Genomic DNA, 15,996 nt, shown 5'->3' with positions numbered 1-15,996 from the left:
CGAAGTTGGACACCTAATTTATAGAATAAGGTAAGTTAGATGATAATTAAAATGAACTGTTATTGGCTTAAATTGGTGCTTTTTGGCAATTGCGCGTGCAAGTGACCTTACCCACTATTCTAAAAGCTGTTCCCCGGATTCTATATAGTGTGTCTAGAGATCCGCACCAAATTCCAGGCGGATTCTATAAAAATGCGTGTAACTTAATTGGCTTAACAAGTTAATTAGTTGAGAACAGCACTTAACAAGCACTAATGAGCACTAATTAGCAATAATTAGAATTTACACACACAACTTGCTAAGCATATTCTGTAATGCACTGCACCTAACTTCTAATGTGCACAGACAAAATCGGGTGTGGTTATAGGCGGGGAAATGGGTATTTCGTGGGCATTCTGAAATTTACGTGCATAGTTATAAAATATGGCCCTCTGTGCCTAAATCTATATGCCGGGATTTACACCATGTTTTCGTTGGTGTAAATGGACGCGCATAGTTTTAGGCGCTGAGATATTAACTAAGCATACTGTGCCTAAATCTAGGCGCCACTTATAAAATAGGCTTAGGCGAAAATGTTTTCCATGTGGATTTTTTAGGTGCCATATATAGAATCCCCCCATGTGTGCAATTTCTATTGCATGCAACTTCTAAGAGACGTGGCTGTGGGATAGCCATAAGTGGGTCAGGGGAGTGCCTATGAGTTACATATGCAGCTTATAGAATACTAGGGGTTATGTACCTAGCTGTCACCACATTTAGGCACAAGTACTTAAACCAGCCTTTGAAATAGAGTAAGTGCTCGTGCATGAAACTGCAAACTTATGCTAGTAATTCTATAATGGAAGTTCCACTCGGAAGCCTTATGCTTGGTAGTACCGGGGGTTAAAGAGGCTCAACTAGTTGTTACGCATAAGAGGGCTGATGTGGTGGCGCCAGATCTTTGACATAAGATTACTGTAACCTTATGGGCAGAGCACTGCATACTTCGTTTCAAGCGTCTTTTGAATGCTCATCTGTTTAAGGTGGCATTTCTGGCTGCATGTGTGGGGGGATTGAACGGTACCTTTTTAGAATGAATGGCCTGAGTTGCATGAACTTTCCTATTTTTATTGTAGTTCCTTTTTTCTCCTTGTTTTTAAAAATAATACGTGTATTGTAAACTGCTTTGATATTGTAATAATGTAGAGTGGTATATTAAATGTAATAAACTATAAACTGCCCTTATAGAATTTGCACTCAGTGCTCATCATCCTGGTCCTAAACTTTGGCAACAAGCAAAAAAAAAAGTGAGGTAGATCCAAGGAGGATATCAAGTGGTTTTTATTGGAAAAACAGCTTAAAAGACGACCCGACACGGCCATGTTTTGGCCCAAAGGGCTGCCTCAGGGGTCTGGTGAATCTCTGATGTTGTAGCAGAACTTGATATCCTCCTTGGATGTACCTCACTTTTTCTTGCTTGTTGTTCACGTTCATGTGAGGTTTGCTCCACCTATTTGTTTGCCTAAACTTTGGCTCCATTTATTGAACTTACCCCCAAGCCTTCAAGAAGTAATAGTCTGTGTGTTTGTTTGATGTATTCGATAGTTGATTGCATTTTGCAATCATTGACAACTCTTGGCCCAGTTTTCAACAGTACTTATCCACAGAGTGGCAGCCACTAGGAGGGCTGCTCTACAGAAGAGCGCCTACATTTGGGCACCCATCTATAAAGCAAAGTAGGGCAATTCTACCACTATACACTTCCATTTAGGTGTCCTGGAGATGTACAGTAGAAGACTATTCTATAACTAGTAAAAAAAGGCCCGTTTCTTAACGCAATGAAACAGGTGCTAGCAATGTAATGAGTTCCTGCCATTAATGTTTCCACGGTTATATTCTGAATATAATTGTTGTTTACATGTGTAAGATTTCTTTATATACAATATTTTTTGTGTAAACTGTGTTACAATGTGGTAAAAGTTTTCCTTGCTCAGGCCCTTCAATCAGTTTAACAATCACATCAGAAGAGCTCCTTACTCGTGAGAATGCAACATAGAGTTGCCCATGTGAGAGACTGAGAGTGACAGTGTGTTTTACAGACAGTGTAAGAGAGAGATAAACAGAGTGATTGTGTGTGTGTGTGTGTGTGTGTGTGATGTCTGTGTGTGTGTGTATGTGTTTGAGTGACAAAGTGATTAAATGTTTGTCTTCCCTTCCGTTCTGTGCACTTGCCTCCACTGATGTTCATACCTCCCTGTATATGATTGTTAGAGATTCAATCCACTCCACTTCCCTCCTCCAAGTTCCGTTCTGTCTGATTGGTTCTTCGTTCCTGTGATGTCACGTTTGTTTGCTTGGCAACTATGCAGCGTTCCGTTTCCTCGACGTGAGGACGGGAACAGTGAGAGCCAATACGCTGAACTACAGTCTTACGAACCCTACACTGCCACAGTGCCACAGAGTCAGCTTCAGAATGTTGGAGGTGCTTTTTATTCTATAGGATGGCACCTGGACACCCAGATTCTATTATAGAATACTAGCATAACCCAGTATCTGTGCATCCAGAGTTACACCAGCCATAAGACCTGGCATAACTGTGTAAGTTATGTGCATAGGTCAGAGTTCCGACCATGCTCTGCTCATGTATATGTTCTCATTGTTCTAAGACTGTCACTACTTGTATTTCAGGTGCCTGTTCCCTCATTTGCACCTCAGATCAACTGCCAGTCAATTAGTTTAGTTCCCTCTCAAAAATATCTCAGTGTTATTAAAGACCAAGAATTATCCTTCAAGGAACAAATCGCATCATTGATAGATTGTTCTTTTACTATCTTCGTCAATTCCATATTATTCAACTGCTTTTAGACAAACATCCCAGAGATCATTTCTTTATGCTTTTATTATTCCTTGGCTTGATTACTGCAATGCCAAAATTGGTCTTCTAGCAATTTCATTATGTTCTCTGCAAACCGTACAGAGTACTACTCTTATGGTCCTCACTTGTTCCAAGTGTTATATTCAACACCATTGGCTTCCCATAGCCTATCTTACTCAGTTCAAGATTCTGGCTCTTAACTTTGGTATTCCATCTTATCTAGCAACGCTTGTCACTCCATACACTCTGCATAGGCTCCTTTGTTCTTTGAATGATCGGTGTCTTCAGATTTTTTTTTTGTTACATTTTGTACCCCACGCTTTCCCACTCATAGCAGGCTCAATGTGGCTTACATGGGGCAATGGAGGGTTAAGTGACTTGCCCAGAGTCACAAGGAGCTGCCTGTGCCTGAAGTGGGAATCAAACTCAGTTCCTCAGTTCCCCAGGACCAAAGTCCACCACCCTAACCACTAGGCCACTCCTCCATTCCATCTCTGAGTAGCTTAATTTAACCAGGTCTGGTGCATTTTTTTTGTATAGCACCATCCTTGTGGAATGCTTTACCACCTCAAATGCATCTTGAAACATCTGATCTCAAATTCCGTACAGCCCTAAAAACACATCTCTTTCAGAGAGTGTTTAGCGATACTTCTATAAATTGCAGCGATGTAGGAAGAGTCCACTGACCCTCTTTTTCTTTCTTCTTTCTCCTTTTTTTCTCTCCTCCCTCTTTTTTTGAATGATTGTTGGTTGTCCTACGATTACGGGCATTCCTTTCCATATGGTATTTTAATTAATTTTATTTGGCAGTGCACCACCCTATGATATACATAGAAAGGGTCATATAGTAAATTAAAATAAACTGTAAACGAAAACCACTGAATTCATGCACAATGTAAGCTACTTGTGCTGTTATAGATTGGTGTTAGGTGCCCTGCTGGCACTTTTGTGGGTAAGTGTACATTTACGCGCATAACTGCTAGTACTCTCTACATTTGTGTGTGCAAGGAGTGCGTAAATGTGAGCTCCTAGATTATAGAATTGCCCTACCCATGGCTCTGAATTTTCAATAGAAGAAAAACTGTTATTATGGGACTGATTTTAGAAGCACCTCCATGTGTAAATAGCAGCATTTACATGTGTAGACAGCACAAACTTGAAAATGGTGATTTCAGAAAGCTGCTATTTATGTGTGGAGAGCCACACCATGTAGATATTTCTTAGGGTAAGATAGATAGATACATCGATCAGGATTTGCACCAGCCCAGAGACATGCATGCATCTTGTTCCCATCATATATCTGCTCTTGTTCCCATAACTATATGAGCGGAGGAGTAGCCTAGTGGTTAGTGCAGCTGCTTTTGATCCCACTACAACTCCTTGTGATTTTGGGCAAGTCACTTAACCCTGTATATAATCTGTAAACTGCTTTGATTTGTAACCACAGAAAGGTGGTATATCAAGTCCCATCCCCTATATGGTAAGCTATATTGTAGAAAATCTTTAGCATCATATCTATGTTAGTTGAATGTTCTAATGCATGTTTATTAGGTGTATCATTAGTAATATGCTAACATTGAATTATATCTCTGGTATTTGAATTCCGGTGCTGTTAAATGTGTATATTTTTTATACTGTTTCACAGTATTTCTATTATTAGGTTTAAATTTACTGTTTTCAAGTTTACATCATTTATTGTATTTATGTTTATTCTTGGATATTTTACAATTGTTATGCTGTTAACAAAATTGTAAGTTTTATGTGAAACTGTACCTGCTGTACACTGCCTTGGGTGAAATCTCTTCATAAATGTGGTTAATAAATCCCAATAAATAAATAATTAAATAAAATAAAAAGTGCTCATCTTGGTCAGGGCTTTACACAAGGAATTAAGGGAGTCATTCTTCTTAAACTCCCACTGTTTATTTCCACCTCCAAAGTGCAGCTAAATTAAAATTGCAGGCTCATTTTTTTAATTGGCAGCAATTTAGGTTTCTGAAATGGAACAGCTATACATAGATATTGTGAAACTGACACTTGCACGTTGAGCTCCCAGGATCATGTATATATCTAAGATGGCTGCTTCCACTGTACATGTTATAAATGCACTGCTGCAGGCATTTTAGATAAGGCTCTGTGTTGGCCCAGCCTCTTCTAAAATGCTCCTGAATTTGTGGATACTCTCATCTGGACATATCAATTCCAGTCTCTATGGTTCTATTTAAAATTAGGTTCTACATGTCTGAAGTATGTGCTTCTAAATGTCTATAATAAATCTCATTTTAATTAATTCTGCAGACCATCTCCAAAGACTCTTAAAAAAAAGGGGGGGGGGGACGACAAAATAAAAAGGAAAAGAAAATCATGCAAGGATCTTAGGACAATTAATCAGATTAATGCAAAGAGGAAAGCACCCCACAGCATGCAGCTCAGCTCTCAATAAAAAGCTTGAGGGATGCTAATAAATTCTACATAATAAGGCTGAAAAATCATCTCTCAGGTTGGAACAGTGCACTCAATGGAGCATGAGAAAGAGGTAGTGAGAGGGATAGAGAACAAGAAAAAAAGAATGAAGGGCATGAGAGAAGGAAGGAGAGGAAGGAAGCATGAGGGAAAGAGTGAAAGAAAAAGGAGTGTGAGGCTGGGGAGAAGGTGGGATGAATACAAGGACAGGAAGAGATTGTTGAAGCCCAAAAGGCACAGGATCAAATGTGAGGAGACAAAGAAAGTGAATGGGAAAGATGCGAGGAGATGGAGATAGAGCAAAATAGAGAGGGGAGTGACGGTGCATATTAGGAATAAGAGTGAAAGAGGAAAGGTGAGAAGAATGGAAAGTGGGAGGGGAAAGAAAAAAAATGAGGCAAGCAGGAGAAAGAAGGGAAAAGAAATCCAAAGTTCAGAAGCCTGAAAGGAGATGCAAGCATAGAGATGTTCCATATGGGAGAGAAAAAGCAATGCTGCACAGATTTTTTTTCTTCTAGTGACAAGCTTTGCTGATTTTCATTGGCCATTTAGTACAAACTCAACGAGCCATTTACTGACGCCAATATTGCAATTTATATGTAATAGACAGTGCTCAGTTATTCATTTGTGACATCCTGGATAATGTGGCAAAGAGATATGTGAGTTTTCTAATGCTATAACAAGAGCATTTCTGTGTGCAGCTTAGCAACTAACAGCCTGCTCTTCATTGTTTTCTTTGTGAAACAGAATGTCATACAGGTATGTTGTACTATGAATGGCTAACGAACAGTCACCTCTGCTCTGCATGAGGAGATTCACCCAGCATCACTTAAAAACATGTCCTTAATGCATCTGATTATCACGAAAGCCCATTCTGGGAGAGTCAGAAATCTATCCTGCACATCCTCAATTTCTGCAGACTCAGCTTTCATCCCTGTAAGATGTTTGCTAATCCACACCATGCTGTGGCTAATTGATTATCAGGAATGGCAAGAGGAGTTAATGGGATTGGTCTTCAGACAAATCATCATTTCCTTGGACCAAATAAAAGTCAAGTTCAAGTTCAGCCTTGAGGAAGAATCCAGCTGGGAACTGAAATACAATGGTTCTCTCTTCTGTACCTGCTTTCTTTTTGCCTATACAGATTAATAACAGTTCCAGAAGTACTCAGCAAAATTCTGCTGAAGTTGTTAGCTTTTAATATACTGTAGCACTAGTATAAGCTCTCCAAATAGGGCTTTTATTACTGTGCACATGCACACACAGAGCACTGCAGTCCATGCAGAGCACACCAGATCGGCGATTACCAGAGAGCTAGGCTTGTAAGCACCCCTAGGGCACCCGCTTGTACTGGTGAAGCTCCATCTCCGAGGAGGGACCTGGATATGCTGTGCAGTCCTCCTTGAGGCCCCTTTCCGCTCATACGCTTGCCTGCTGAGGTCACAACGCTTCCCAAAGAATCCTTGTTTACACATGCATCTCCCCGTCATGTCACAGTGGAGTGATATGGAACCAGTGGGACTGCAGTCACAGGGCACACACACCTGCTTCTCCGAGTCCCACCAACAGTTGGGCTTCAGAAACCAGAAAAGAATGTTATTCAGAAACAACAGCGTAAGCTGGTGATGCAAAGATGATTAAATATAATTGGTACTTTTGCCTTCCCTTGAATCACCAGAACCAAATTAAATGGACAGGACCCATGACTCAACTATGGCCTGCTATTCAAAATCTGCTTTTTAATGCTATTTTATGAACTGTGATGTGTTCAAGTTTTGTATTACAGTTTGATAATGAACCTAATAAGGATTAGTATGGCCTTGAGTTTTTCACACTTCCTACACTACAGGGGTTATTTTCGAGGCTTTGAAGTCCAGGGATGTTACAGCATAGTAGCGTGACAGCGGTTTTGTGGGCTACAGCAGGTGGGCTGCCGTCTAGGCCCCTATTGTTTATATGCCGAGCACTGATTTTAGGGTGCCGACCGTATCTGTCACTGAGGACCTTCATTTCTTCTTACCTTATATTTTATATTGATGTGCAATCTTTACTGAACACATTTGAACCTCAGTTTTAAGGGGATGTACATGTATATACTTGAAGAGATTTTGTGGAGTCAACTATGGCCAGGACAGAATTAAAGTACAGACAAACTAGGCACCCTCTCATATATGTAATTCAAGGCAGATCTTTACCCTGGAAAGTCAGCTTCTTGCAGAAGGAGGGGAGGACAGGAGCAGGAGTCCACAGCCTCTGCTGTCTACAGAAGTCTATTTTCTGATCTCCACCTATATGTGTTGTTTTCCTGTTGCCAGGAGGCATCCTCGAGAAGTGCTTCTTACCTACTGCTCCCTCCTCAGCTGGTTTCCTTTGCAGTCAGAATCACAGAGGGGCTCATGTATTTATGTTATGATGGGAGGCTCAATGATCCTGATTGCCTAGGGATCACCAAAGGGTTAATACTGCCCTACCTATGGCACTGCGTGATCAGTGTTTTAGATTGTGGTCTCCTATCTGCCACAGTATGTGAGCTGATCAGCTGGAGCCCAGCAAGCAAGTAGGACTGTGACTGCGGGGAGAGTGTACTGCTGAAGGAAGTTTCCCTTGCAAGCTCTTAAACTGCAAGGTAATTGGAAGGTAGTCAAGGTAGAATGAAAGGAATAGACCTCCACCTGCATTAAAACAAATAAGTGACTACCACAGACTATATGACTCTTCATCACCATCTTAGTACTTGTGTTTTGTTTTGTTTTTTAAGAAATACCTTTTATAGATAGATTGGTTTCTTTCTTATACATTAATGTAATTCTTGGATGTATTGTGTTCAACCTCTTAAAATTGTAATCTGCTGGTTGTTGCAGAATAGAAATAATGTATAACAGTAACAGATTCAAGTTTAATAAGATTTACTAATCCACCAGCCAGCAGTGCCATCTAGGCGGTTCACAATGCATAAGTACTAAAATAAAGGAGAGAAAATAATAGTATGTGTATATAGACAATCAACAGAGAGTGAGGGAAGGGGGGAAGAACTCAATATACTTAAGATAAAGAGAGGGGAGTGACAAACAATGTGGATGCTCAAGTAGTTCAGGGAAGGTAGTAAGACGCTCTGGTAGAGAGTCTAACAAAATGCATCTTGGAATAGAAATGTCTTAAGTTCAGTCTTAAAAATTGTTAAAGAAATCTGATGTCTCAGGGAGGTGGGTAGAACATTCCACAGATGTGGTCCTCTTCAGAAGATCAAATTTCTTGGCTTTGTGGATTATTCGAAGAGCGGTGTTCTGACCTAGTTTGCAGTAGAATGGGTGGTAAAATCTTGAATGTTGTGAAACTCGTTCATAGAGAATGATTATTTAGACTTTCAAATAATACTAAGACCAGGGGATTCCCCATGAATCAAATGCTTCAGATTGAAAACAAAGTGAAGAAAGTACTTTTTCACTGAAGACACAATCAAGCTGTAGAATTGTTTTTTGCCAGTGGCAAAGGCATCTAACATAGATGGGTTATAAGAGGTTTGGACTAGTTGTTGAAGAAAAGTCTATAACCAATAGCCAAGTAAACTTAGGAAAGCCATCACATCCCTGGAAGGGCAACATGAAATGAATTTACTGTTTTGGATTTGCCAAATAATTGCTAGTGACTTGGATCGGCAACAGTTCGAGACAGGATGTTGGGCTCATTGGACCTCTGGACTGACCTAAGATAGCAAATCTTATGCTCTCGTGTTCTTATCTTCCTTTTGAGAAATCTAGCAATTCATTGTGTCAATGCTTGAATTAGATCATCTCATCTAGCAGTTAAAACTTGTAGTTTATGTTAAAATGGAGGAGGCCACAGCTAGAAAGTAAAAAGAGAAATCTATGTAATCTCCCATTATAATGGGGATTACTAAAGAACATGGGTGGTAAAGGATCCAGCCCAAGGGAGTGGGTTCCTGGGTAAGTTGTAAAGGGAAATGTTTCTGATTGTTGAATGACAGTAGGGGAGGAGTCTGGAGTTAATAATGTTGTTGTGGTTTACATGAGGTCTTTGATTACTTGTACCCCCTCCGGGAACCTTGTGGAGAGGGGGGTGTCCTGGATAGGTTCAAGAAACTAAGGCTGACCAAAGAGGGAGGTCTCTGCCAGTAAAGCATTAACCATGAAGTGGAGGAGCGCTCCAGGTGGGACGTAGGGGATTCCAGCCTGGGAGCAGGAATAGGAAAGAGCTGTTTGGAGTCAAAGATGGTAGCTTGGAGAGGTACTCCTTTGGAAAGGAGTGTGGACAGACAGGGAGGTCTGGTCCAAAGTAAGATCTGTTTGCTGAACAAGTGCTGCAGGCACAGCTTTAGGTTGATACACTCAGAAGGGATGAGTATGGACAGGAGGAGCTGTAAATATGTACAAACTGCAAGATCTGCACATTTGGATTAGCGGATTTACACCATATCCCTCAATTGGTTTGTGACTGTTTCTACAAAGACATCAAGTTTGGATTACAAATTAACCAGTTTTGAGCTACAAGGATTTGAAACTGCAGAAGTTTAGTAAAATTTGATAAATACAATCCTTGGATGGCAAGTATTTCTTTGAAGTGTTTTGCTCCCGATCCCGGCTTAATATCCTACAGCCTACTGCAGTAAGTCTGGCCCCAGCCTGCACCCAAGCTCAAATGAGAGAAGACAAGCACTGTGTGTGAGTGGAAAATAACAATTGTGTTTTGTGGTTCGGATCGAGGGGTGCCTGACCCAGAGAACTAGTCGGTGCCCCAGAGCACATATAATTTCCTGATTGCTGAGCTTTTCGAGACCAGCAGAGAATACCTGAAATTCAAAGTAACTCAATAGAAGAGTTTCTGGGACCCCCTTTTTTCCCTTTTAAAGGAAGTGGCGGACTGCATAGAGAAGAGAGATGCTGCAAAATCTGATTTCTGTGATCAAGTTACTTACCTTGCACTCATCACACTTCCGGCCCACAACATTTCTCTTGCATTCACATTGTCCAGTCTGGAGGTTGCATGTTTCTGACAAGGAGCCATTCACATTACACAGGCATGCTGTAGAAGCAAACAGTTTGTTGGTGCACAACAGATATAAAATGAGGTATCACAAACAATGCAGAGATTTCAAGTGTCCCTCATTACGAGGGTATCACACTCAGTTTAAGGCTACCTCAGTCTTAAGCTCTGGTGAGCCCTATCACTCACTCAGAGCTTCAGTACCAGTGCACTGATCCTGACCACTGCTTTCCTGAGAAGCAAGACTAAGAGAAGGAAAACCAAATGATCCCACCAGCTGGAAGAAATCTGAGAACACTTTCCTGCTTCCAGTGGCTGATTGGCTCATTTAGGGTCTCTTTTACAAAGCCACGCTAGAGATTCCTGCCTAGTAAATAAGGGGAGGCCCATAGGAATTGAATGGGTTTCTTTTCATTTGCCGCACAGCTTTGTAAAAGAAGCCACTTAGGCTCAGATGCATTAAAGACATTGGTAATTCCCATTCCCTACCGATTCCATAGTGAATCGGTAGGGAATGGGAATGCATCAACGATAGGGAATGCAAATGAGCTACTTGCATTCTCTAGTCCTTCGGTACCTGAGTCGGAGAATCGGGACGTCCCTTTAGATTAGGCTCCTCTTCCTGGTCTCTTCAGCCAATCAAAGCGGGCTTTTAGCTGGCTGTTGTCAGCGAAACGCGCTCTGATTGGCTGAAGAGACCAGGAAGAGGTGCCTACTCTAAAGGGACGTCCCGATTCTCCGGCAACCAGGAAAACATAAAAGTTTTGCTGTGGAGGGGCGGCGAAGACAAAATAGAAGGGGGGAAAAAACACCAGCACAGGCAGAGCTAAAAAAAAAAATGCAAAAAAAAAGACGTCTCTCAGAAGCGCAGGGAGAATACGTCACATGCGCTCCCTGCTTTTTTTTTTTTTCTTTTTTACCTTTTTTTGGGGGCCCTTTTCCTTTCCGATTCCCTCACAGGAGCCCTAACAAGAGGTCAGACATCTCGTTAGGGTTCCTACGGTAAGGGAATCGGAAAAACGGTAGTGCATCTCATTATAATGGGCTGCAACGGTAGTGCAGCTCATTATAATAGCTTTCCAATCATTTGCATTCCGTTTTCGTTGCCTGCTACCGTGGCAGGGAAAATGCCCTTAGTGCATGCCCGGGGTAAACTACTTGTGTTTTAAACTGGCTGGAACCAGTTTAAAACGCAAGTTGTGGGCTCGTTAGGTTTTGTGCATCTGGGCCTTAGTTCCTGAGAACCGATCAGCCTTGAGGGGTTGGAATTAAATAGCTGTGTTGAGAGGAAATTTTCAAGGGCACAGTACCTGACCACTAGAAAGAGTCCTGTGGATTCTCTTCACTTTGTTAGTGTCTCTCTCCCTCTGTCCTTGTCTATGGCTCCCACTCCATCTATTTCTGTGTCTGTCGCTGCCTGCTTCTCTTTGCATCTGGTGCCTCTACTCTTCTGTCTGTATCTTCTTGTGTCTCTCCCTCCATCTCTGTGGATGTGTGTGTCTGTATCTTTATGCGTATGTCAGTGTTTCCACCTGCTTCTGTCTGGCTATCTCCATTTATATGGTGAGGCAAAAAAAAGTTACCCCTTAGAGTTTTTTTGCTGTTTTCTCAGCAACCGCTTGGAATTTTAACGTGAAATTTTACAGCTTTATTTGTTGTTATCTACGTTCATGTGCCTGAGTGGAATGAGATTATCTTTAAAGATGGCAAAGTTACAGACTTTTTAGCATGACCACCCAGTGATTTTTTGTGCATTCAAAAAGGTTTGCACTGTAAAACTACCATTATGGGTACTAGCTTACTGTTAATGATGTCACAGTGATGTAGACTTTTGTCTGGGGGAGCAATGTTGGTGGCCTATCATAAGCTCTATCTAAAGCCGCAAACAATCGCTGAACTAAAGGAAGAGCTACAGATGATCTAGGACAGCCTACCATAGGGACCAATCGACAAGGCTATTAAGAATGTCTCAAAGCAACTGAAGGCTTCTGTTAAAGTTGGGGTTGGACATTTTGAGCATTCACAGTGACTGTGAAATTCTGACACATTTTTGATTGTATAATTTGAATGATGTTGTTTTACTGTATTTTAGTTTGAACATTTTTGATACACAAAATTGCTAGGTAGTAACATTAAAATGTCAGTAACCTCAACATAGCTTAAGCTAATTAAATGCTGTTTAATAGTAATACCTAAGTATGATGACAAATTGTTGAAATTCAAAATGGTTGCTGAGAAAATGGCCAAAAACTCTAGGTTTTTTTTTTTGCCTCACCCTGTATATCTGTTCTCCATCTAGGTCTGAGTTCTACTTGCCTCTCTCCATCCCCATGTCTCTCTTTTTGCATCTGTGTATGTGTGCATCCATCCATTTTGTGTTTGTATGTGCCCCTCCATGTGCCCCTCCATGCGTATGTGATTGTGTATTTCTCTGGTAGAGACAATCAGGCTTATTTTCGAAAGTGATCACCGGGCATCTTCCGACATAAATCAGGAGATGGCCGGTGATCTCTCAAAAGTGGCGAAATCGGTATATCGAAAGCTGCTTTTTTGACACCATCGCCACTTTTCCGTCGCTGAGCCAGTGAAAGTTCAAGGGGGCGTGTTGGCGGCATAGCAAAGGCGGGACATGGACGGGCATGGGCGTGGCTACCAGATGGCTGGCTTTCGCGGATAATGGAAAAAAAAAAGCGGCGTTAATCAGTATTTCGCCGGGTTTACTTGGTCCTTTTATTTTCACGACCAAGCCTAAAAAAGGTGCCCCAACTCACCAGATGACCACCGGAGGGAATGGGGGATGACCTCCCCATACTCCCCCAGTGGTCACCAACCCCCTCCCACACTAAAAAAATAAAAATAAAAACCTTTTTTGCCAGCCTGTATGCCAGCCTCAAATGTCATACCCAGCTCCCTGACAGCAGTATGCAAGTCCCTGGAGCAGTTTTTAATGGGTGCAATGCACTTCAGGCAGGCAGACCCAGGTCCATCCCCCCCACCTGTTACACTTGTGGTGCTAAGTGTTGAGCCCTCCACCACCCCCCCAAAACCCACTGTACCCACATGTAGGTGCACCCCTTCACCCATAAGGGCTGTGGTAATGGTGTAGAGTTGTGGGAAGTGGGTTTGGGGGAGATTTGGGGGGCTCAGCACCCAAGGTAAGGGAGCTATGCACCTGGGAGCTATTTGTGTGTGTATATATATATATATATATATATATATATATATATATATATAATTTTTTTTTTTAATTTTTAGAAGTGCCCCCTAGGGTGCCCGGTTGGTGTCCTGGCATGTCAGGGGGACCAGTGCACTATAACTGCTGGCTCCTCCCAAGAGCAAATGCCTTGGATTTAGCCAGGGTTGAGATGGCTGCTTTTAGTTTCCATTATCGCTGAAAAACAAAAACGGCCATCTCAAACCCAGCGAATTCTGGCATTTGGCCGGGCCAAACCGTATTATCAAAAGAAAAGATGGCCGGCCATCTTTTTCGATAATACGGTTCAGCCAGCTGTTTACAGCGCCGCCAAAATAGATCGCCAGCAATCTATTTTGCCGGCACAGTTCGATTATTCCCCTCTCTGGCATTCAAATAATTTCCCTTCAAGAATCTGAGCCAGCAGGTATCTGTGAACTCTGCACCTGATTTTCAGCAGATACACACAGCATGTTCCTTGCTCAGATGTGACCAGAGCAAGAAAGGGAAGGGGCTTTCGATTCAGCTCATGCCATTTTCAGCTGTAGCTCAAGGTGAATTATATTCAGGTACAAGAAAGGAACAGAAGGAATTCTGTTGTCATTTAGAACATGCCTAGAGAAAGACAAGAGACATTCAGACGAAAGCTAATTGGAAATTATCTATTCAGGAATACAAATTAAATGTCACCAAAGCTAAGAGAACCTATTATTCTAATTTACTTGGATCAGACAAACCAAACCAAAAAGGTCTGTTTAGGTTAGTATAGAATCTTTTTTCTTCCTGGACAGTTACTTCCTCAATTGTTTCAGTTCATCCCTCTGCTGATGAATTGGCTAACCATTTCATTGACAAAGTTAATGTGATCAGAAAATCTTTAAATAGCATAGATTCTAGCACAATTGCCCTTGACATGTCTACCAAAGAATCTACTCTAGGAATTCCTGTAGACGGACTGTGGAATTCTTTCAGTATGGTACTATCTGTAAATCTTTCCACAGGAAATTATAATCTGAATTACATCTTTTGGTGACAATTCTTGAATTACCAGTTATTTTCTAAGATCTCTTGGTAAGAATATTTTAGCTACATTTCTAAAAATCAGGGAACCGGACCTCACTATCCCCTCCAGTTATACACATATTGCTAGCATTCCCTGGCACACTGAATTATTAGAAATTGTGGCGATAATACAGTTTTCCACCTATAACAATTCTCACAACTTACTTCACCCATCTCAATTTGAATTCAGACAATGACACGGCACAGAAATCACTTCTTGTTTTTTGGGTGTGAAAAAGCCAAAGAATTGATAAGCCAGGGTTTATGACCTGGTTTTGTTACAATCTGATATATCCATAGGAGCCAACTCTGTGGGTGCTGTGAGTGCTTGAGCACCCCCAATATTGAGAAAATTCCTTGTACGTGTCCAGGGAGGGGTTATTTCCGCTGGGCTTAGCACCCCCAATAATTTTGAAACTTTAGCTCCTATGGATATATCCACAGCTGTCTGAATTGACTGGGCGGAATTATGAAACCTGGCACCTCTATGTAGACATCACAATGGTTTGTGTTATGTGCCAATTCTATAATGGCATCTGGGCATGTTTAAGCCACTATAGAATACTACCGAAAACCCACAGTGGCACAACCATATTTAGGTGTGACCTCTTATGCTATGTCAACAGCAGATGTGAGTGAGTATGTCTTACCTTGCCATGCAATGCACCTAACTTACAATATTCTATACATTATAGGCTCAATATTCAGCCGGCAACAATCAGTGGTTTGCTGACCGCTGCTGGCATTATACCTAGAAACCCAATGCTGGGCCATGTCTGGGCTCTGGCACTGAATTTCCGAGTATACAGAGCAGAGGCATAACCAGACGCCACAACCACCTTTGACCCCCCCCCCCCCCCCCGGCGCCAACCCTTTCGACCCCCTCTTCCCGCCGCCAACCCTCCCCCGCTGCCGCCATCAGGTACCTTTCCTGGCAGGGGTCCCCAACCCCCACCAGCCATAGTCCTCTTCTCCGGCGCGGCCACGTAGATGATCTGCAAGGGCAGGCTTCTGTTTCTGTGAGTCTGACATCCAGCACGTGCAGGAGGTCAGACTCACAGAAATAGATGCCTGCCCTTGCAGATCAGCAACGCGGCCATGCTGGAAAAGAGGACTTCGGCTGGCGAGGATTGGGGACCCCTGTCAGCAAAGGTACCCGCCAGCGGCGGGGAAGGGTTGCCGGAGGTAGGGGGAGTCGAAGGGGTTGGTGGCGGGCAGGGCCAAATCTATGGGGACCCATGCCCCTATGGCCCCACGTAGCTACGCCCCTGATACAGCGTCGCTGATATTCAGCAATTAACTGGCTATGAAGAACCACATAAAGACAGGACTTGCTTTTATGAGGTTCTATTTATGCAGTTATCTTATGGCTTCTTTTACTAAGCCATGCTAGCAATTCCCACACAGCAAATTAGAAGAAGCC

At 42.2% G+C, this 15,996-nt stretch overlaps 1 protein-coding gene across 1 annotated transcript in view; it reads right to left on the bottom strand.

The window, feature by feature from the left end:
• LAMA2 (laminin subunit alpha 2) overlaps positions 1-15,996 on the bottom strand; it is a 1,107,608-nt gene that overhangs the window by 404,672 nt on the left and 686,940 nt on the right. Inside the window, exons 20-21 of the mRNA XM_030196530.1 lie at positions 10,251-10,357; positions 6,625-6,891 (exon numbers count right to left, since the gene is read on the bottom strand). Coding sequence (XP_030052390.1) covers positions 6,625-6,891; positions 10,251-10,357 — 374 coding nt within the window. The remainder of the gene's footprint in view (positions 1-6,624; positions 6,892-10,250; positions 10,358-15,996) is intronic.

The sequence above is a fragment of the Microcaecilia unicolor genome, chromosome 3 (assembly GCF_901765095.1).
Source record: "Microcaecilia unicolor chromosome 3, aMicUni1.1, whole genome shotgun sequence".
NCBI lineage: Eukaryota > Metazoa > Chordata > Amphibia > Gymnophiona > Siphonopidae > Microcaecilia > Microcaecilia unicolor.
Note: the sequence above shows the minus strand (reverse complement) of the source record. Positions and strands in the feature narration are given on the sequence as shown.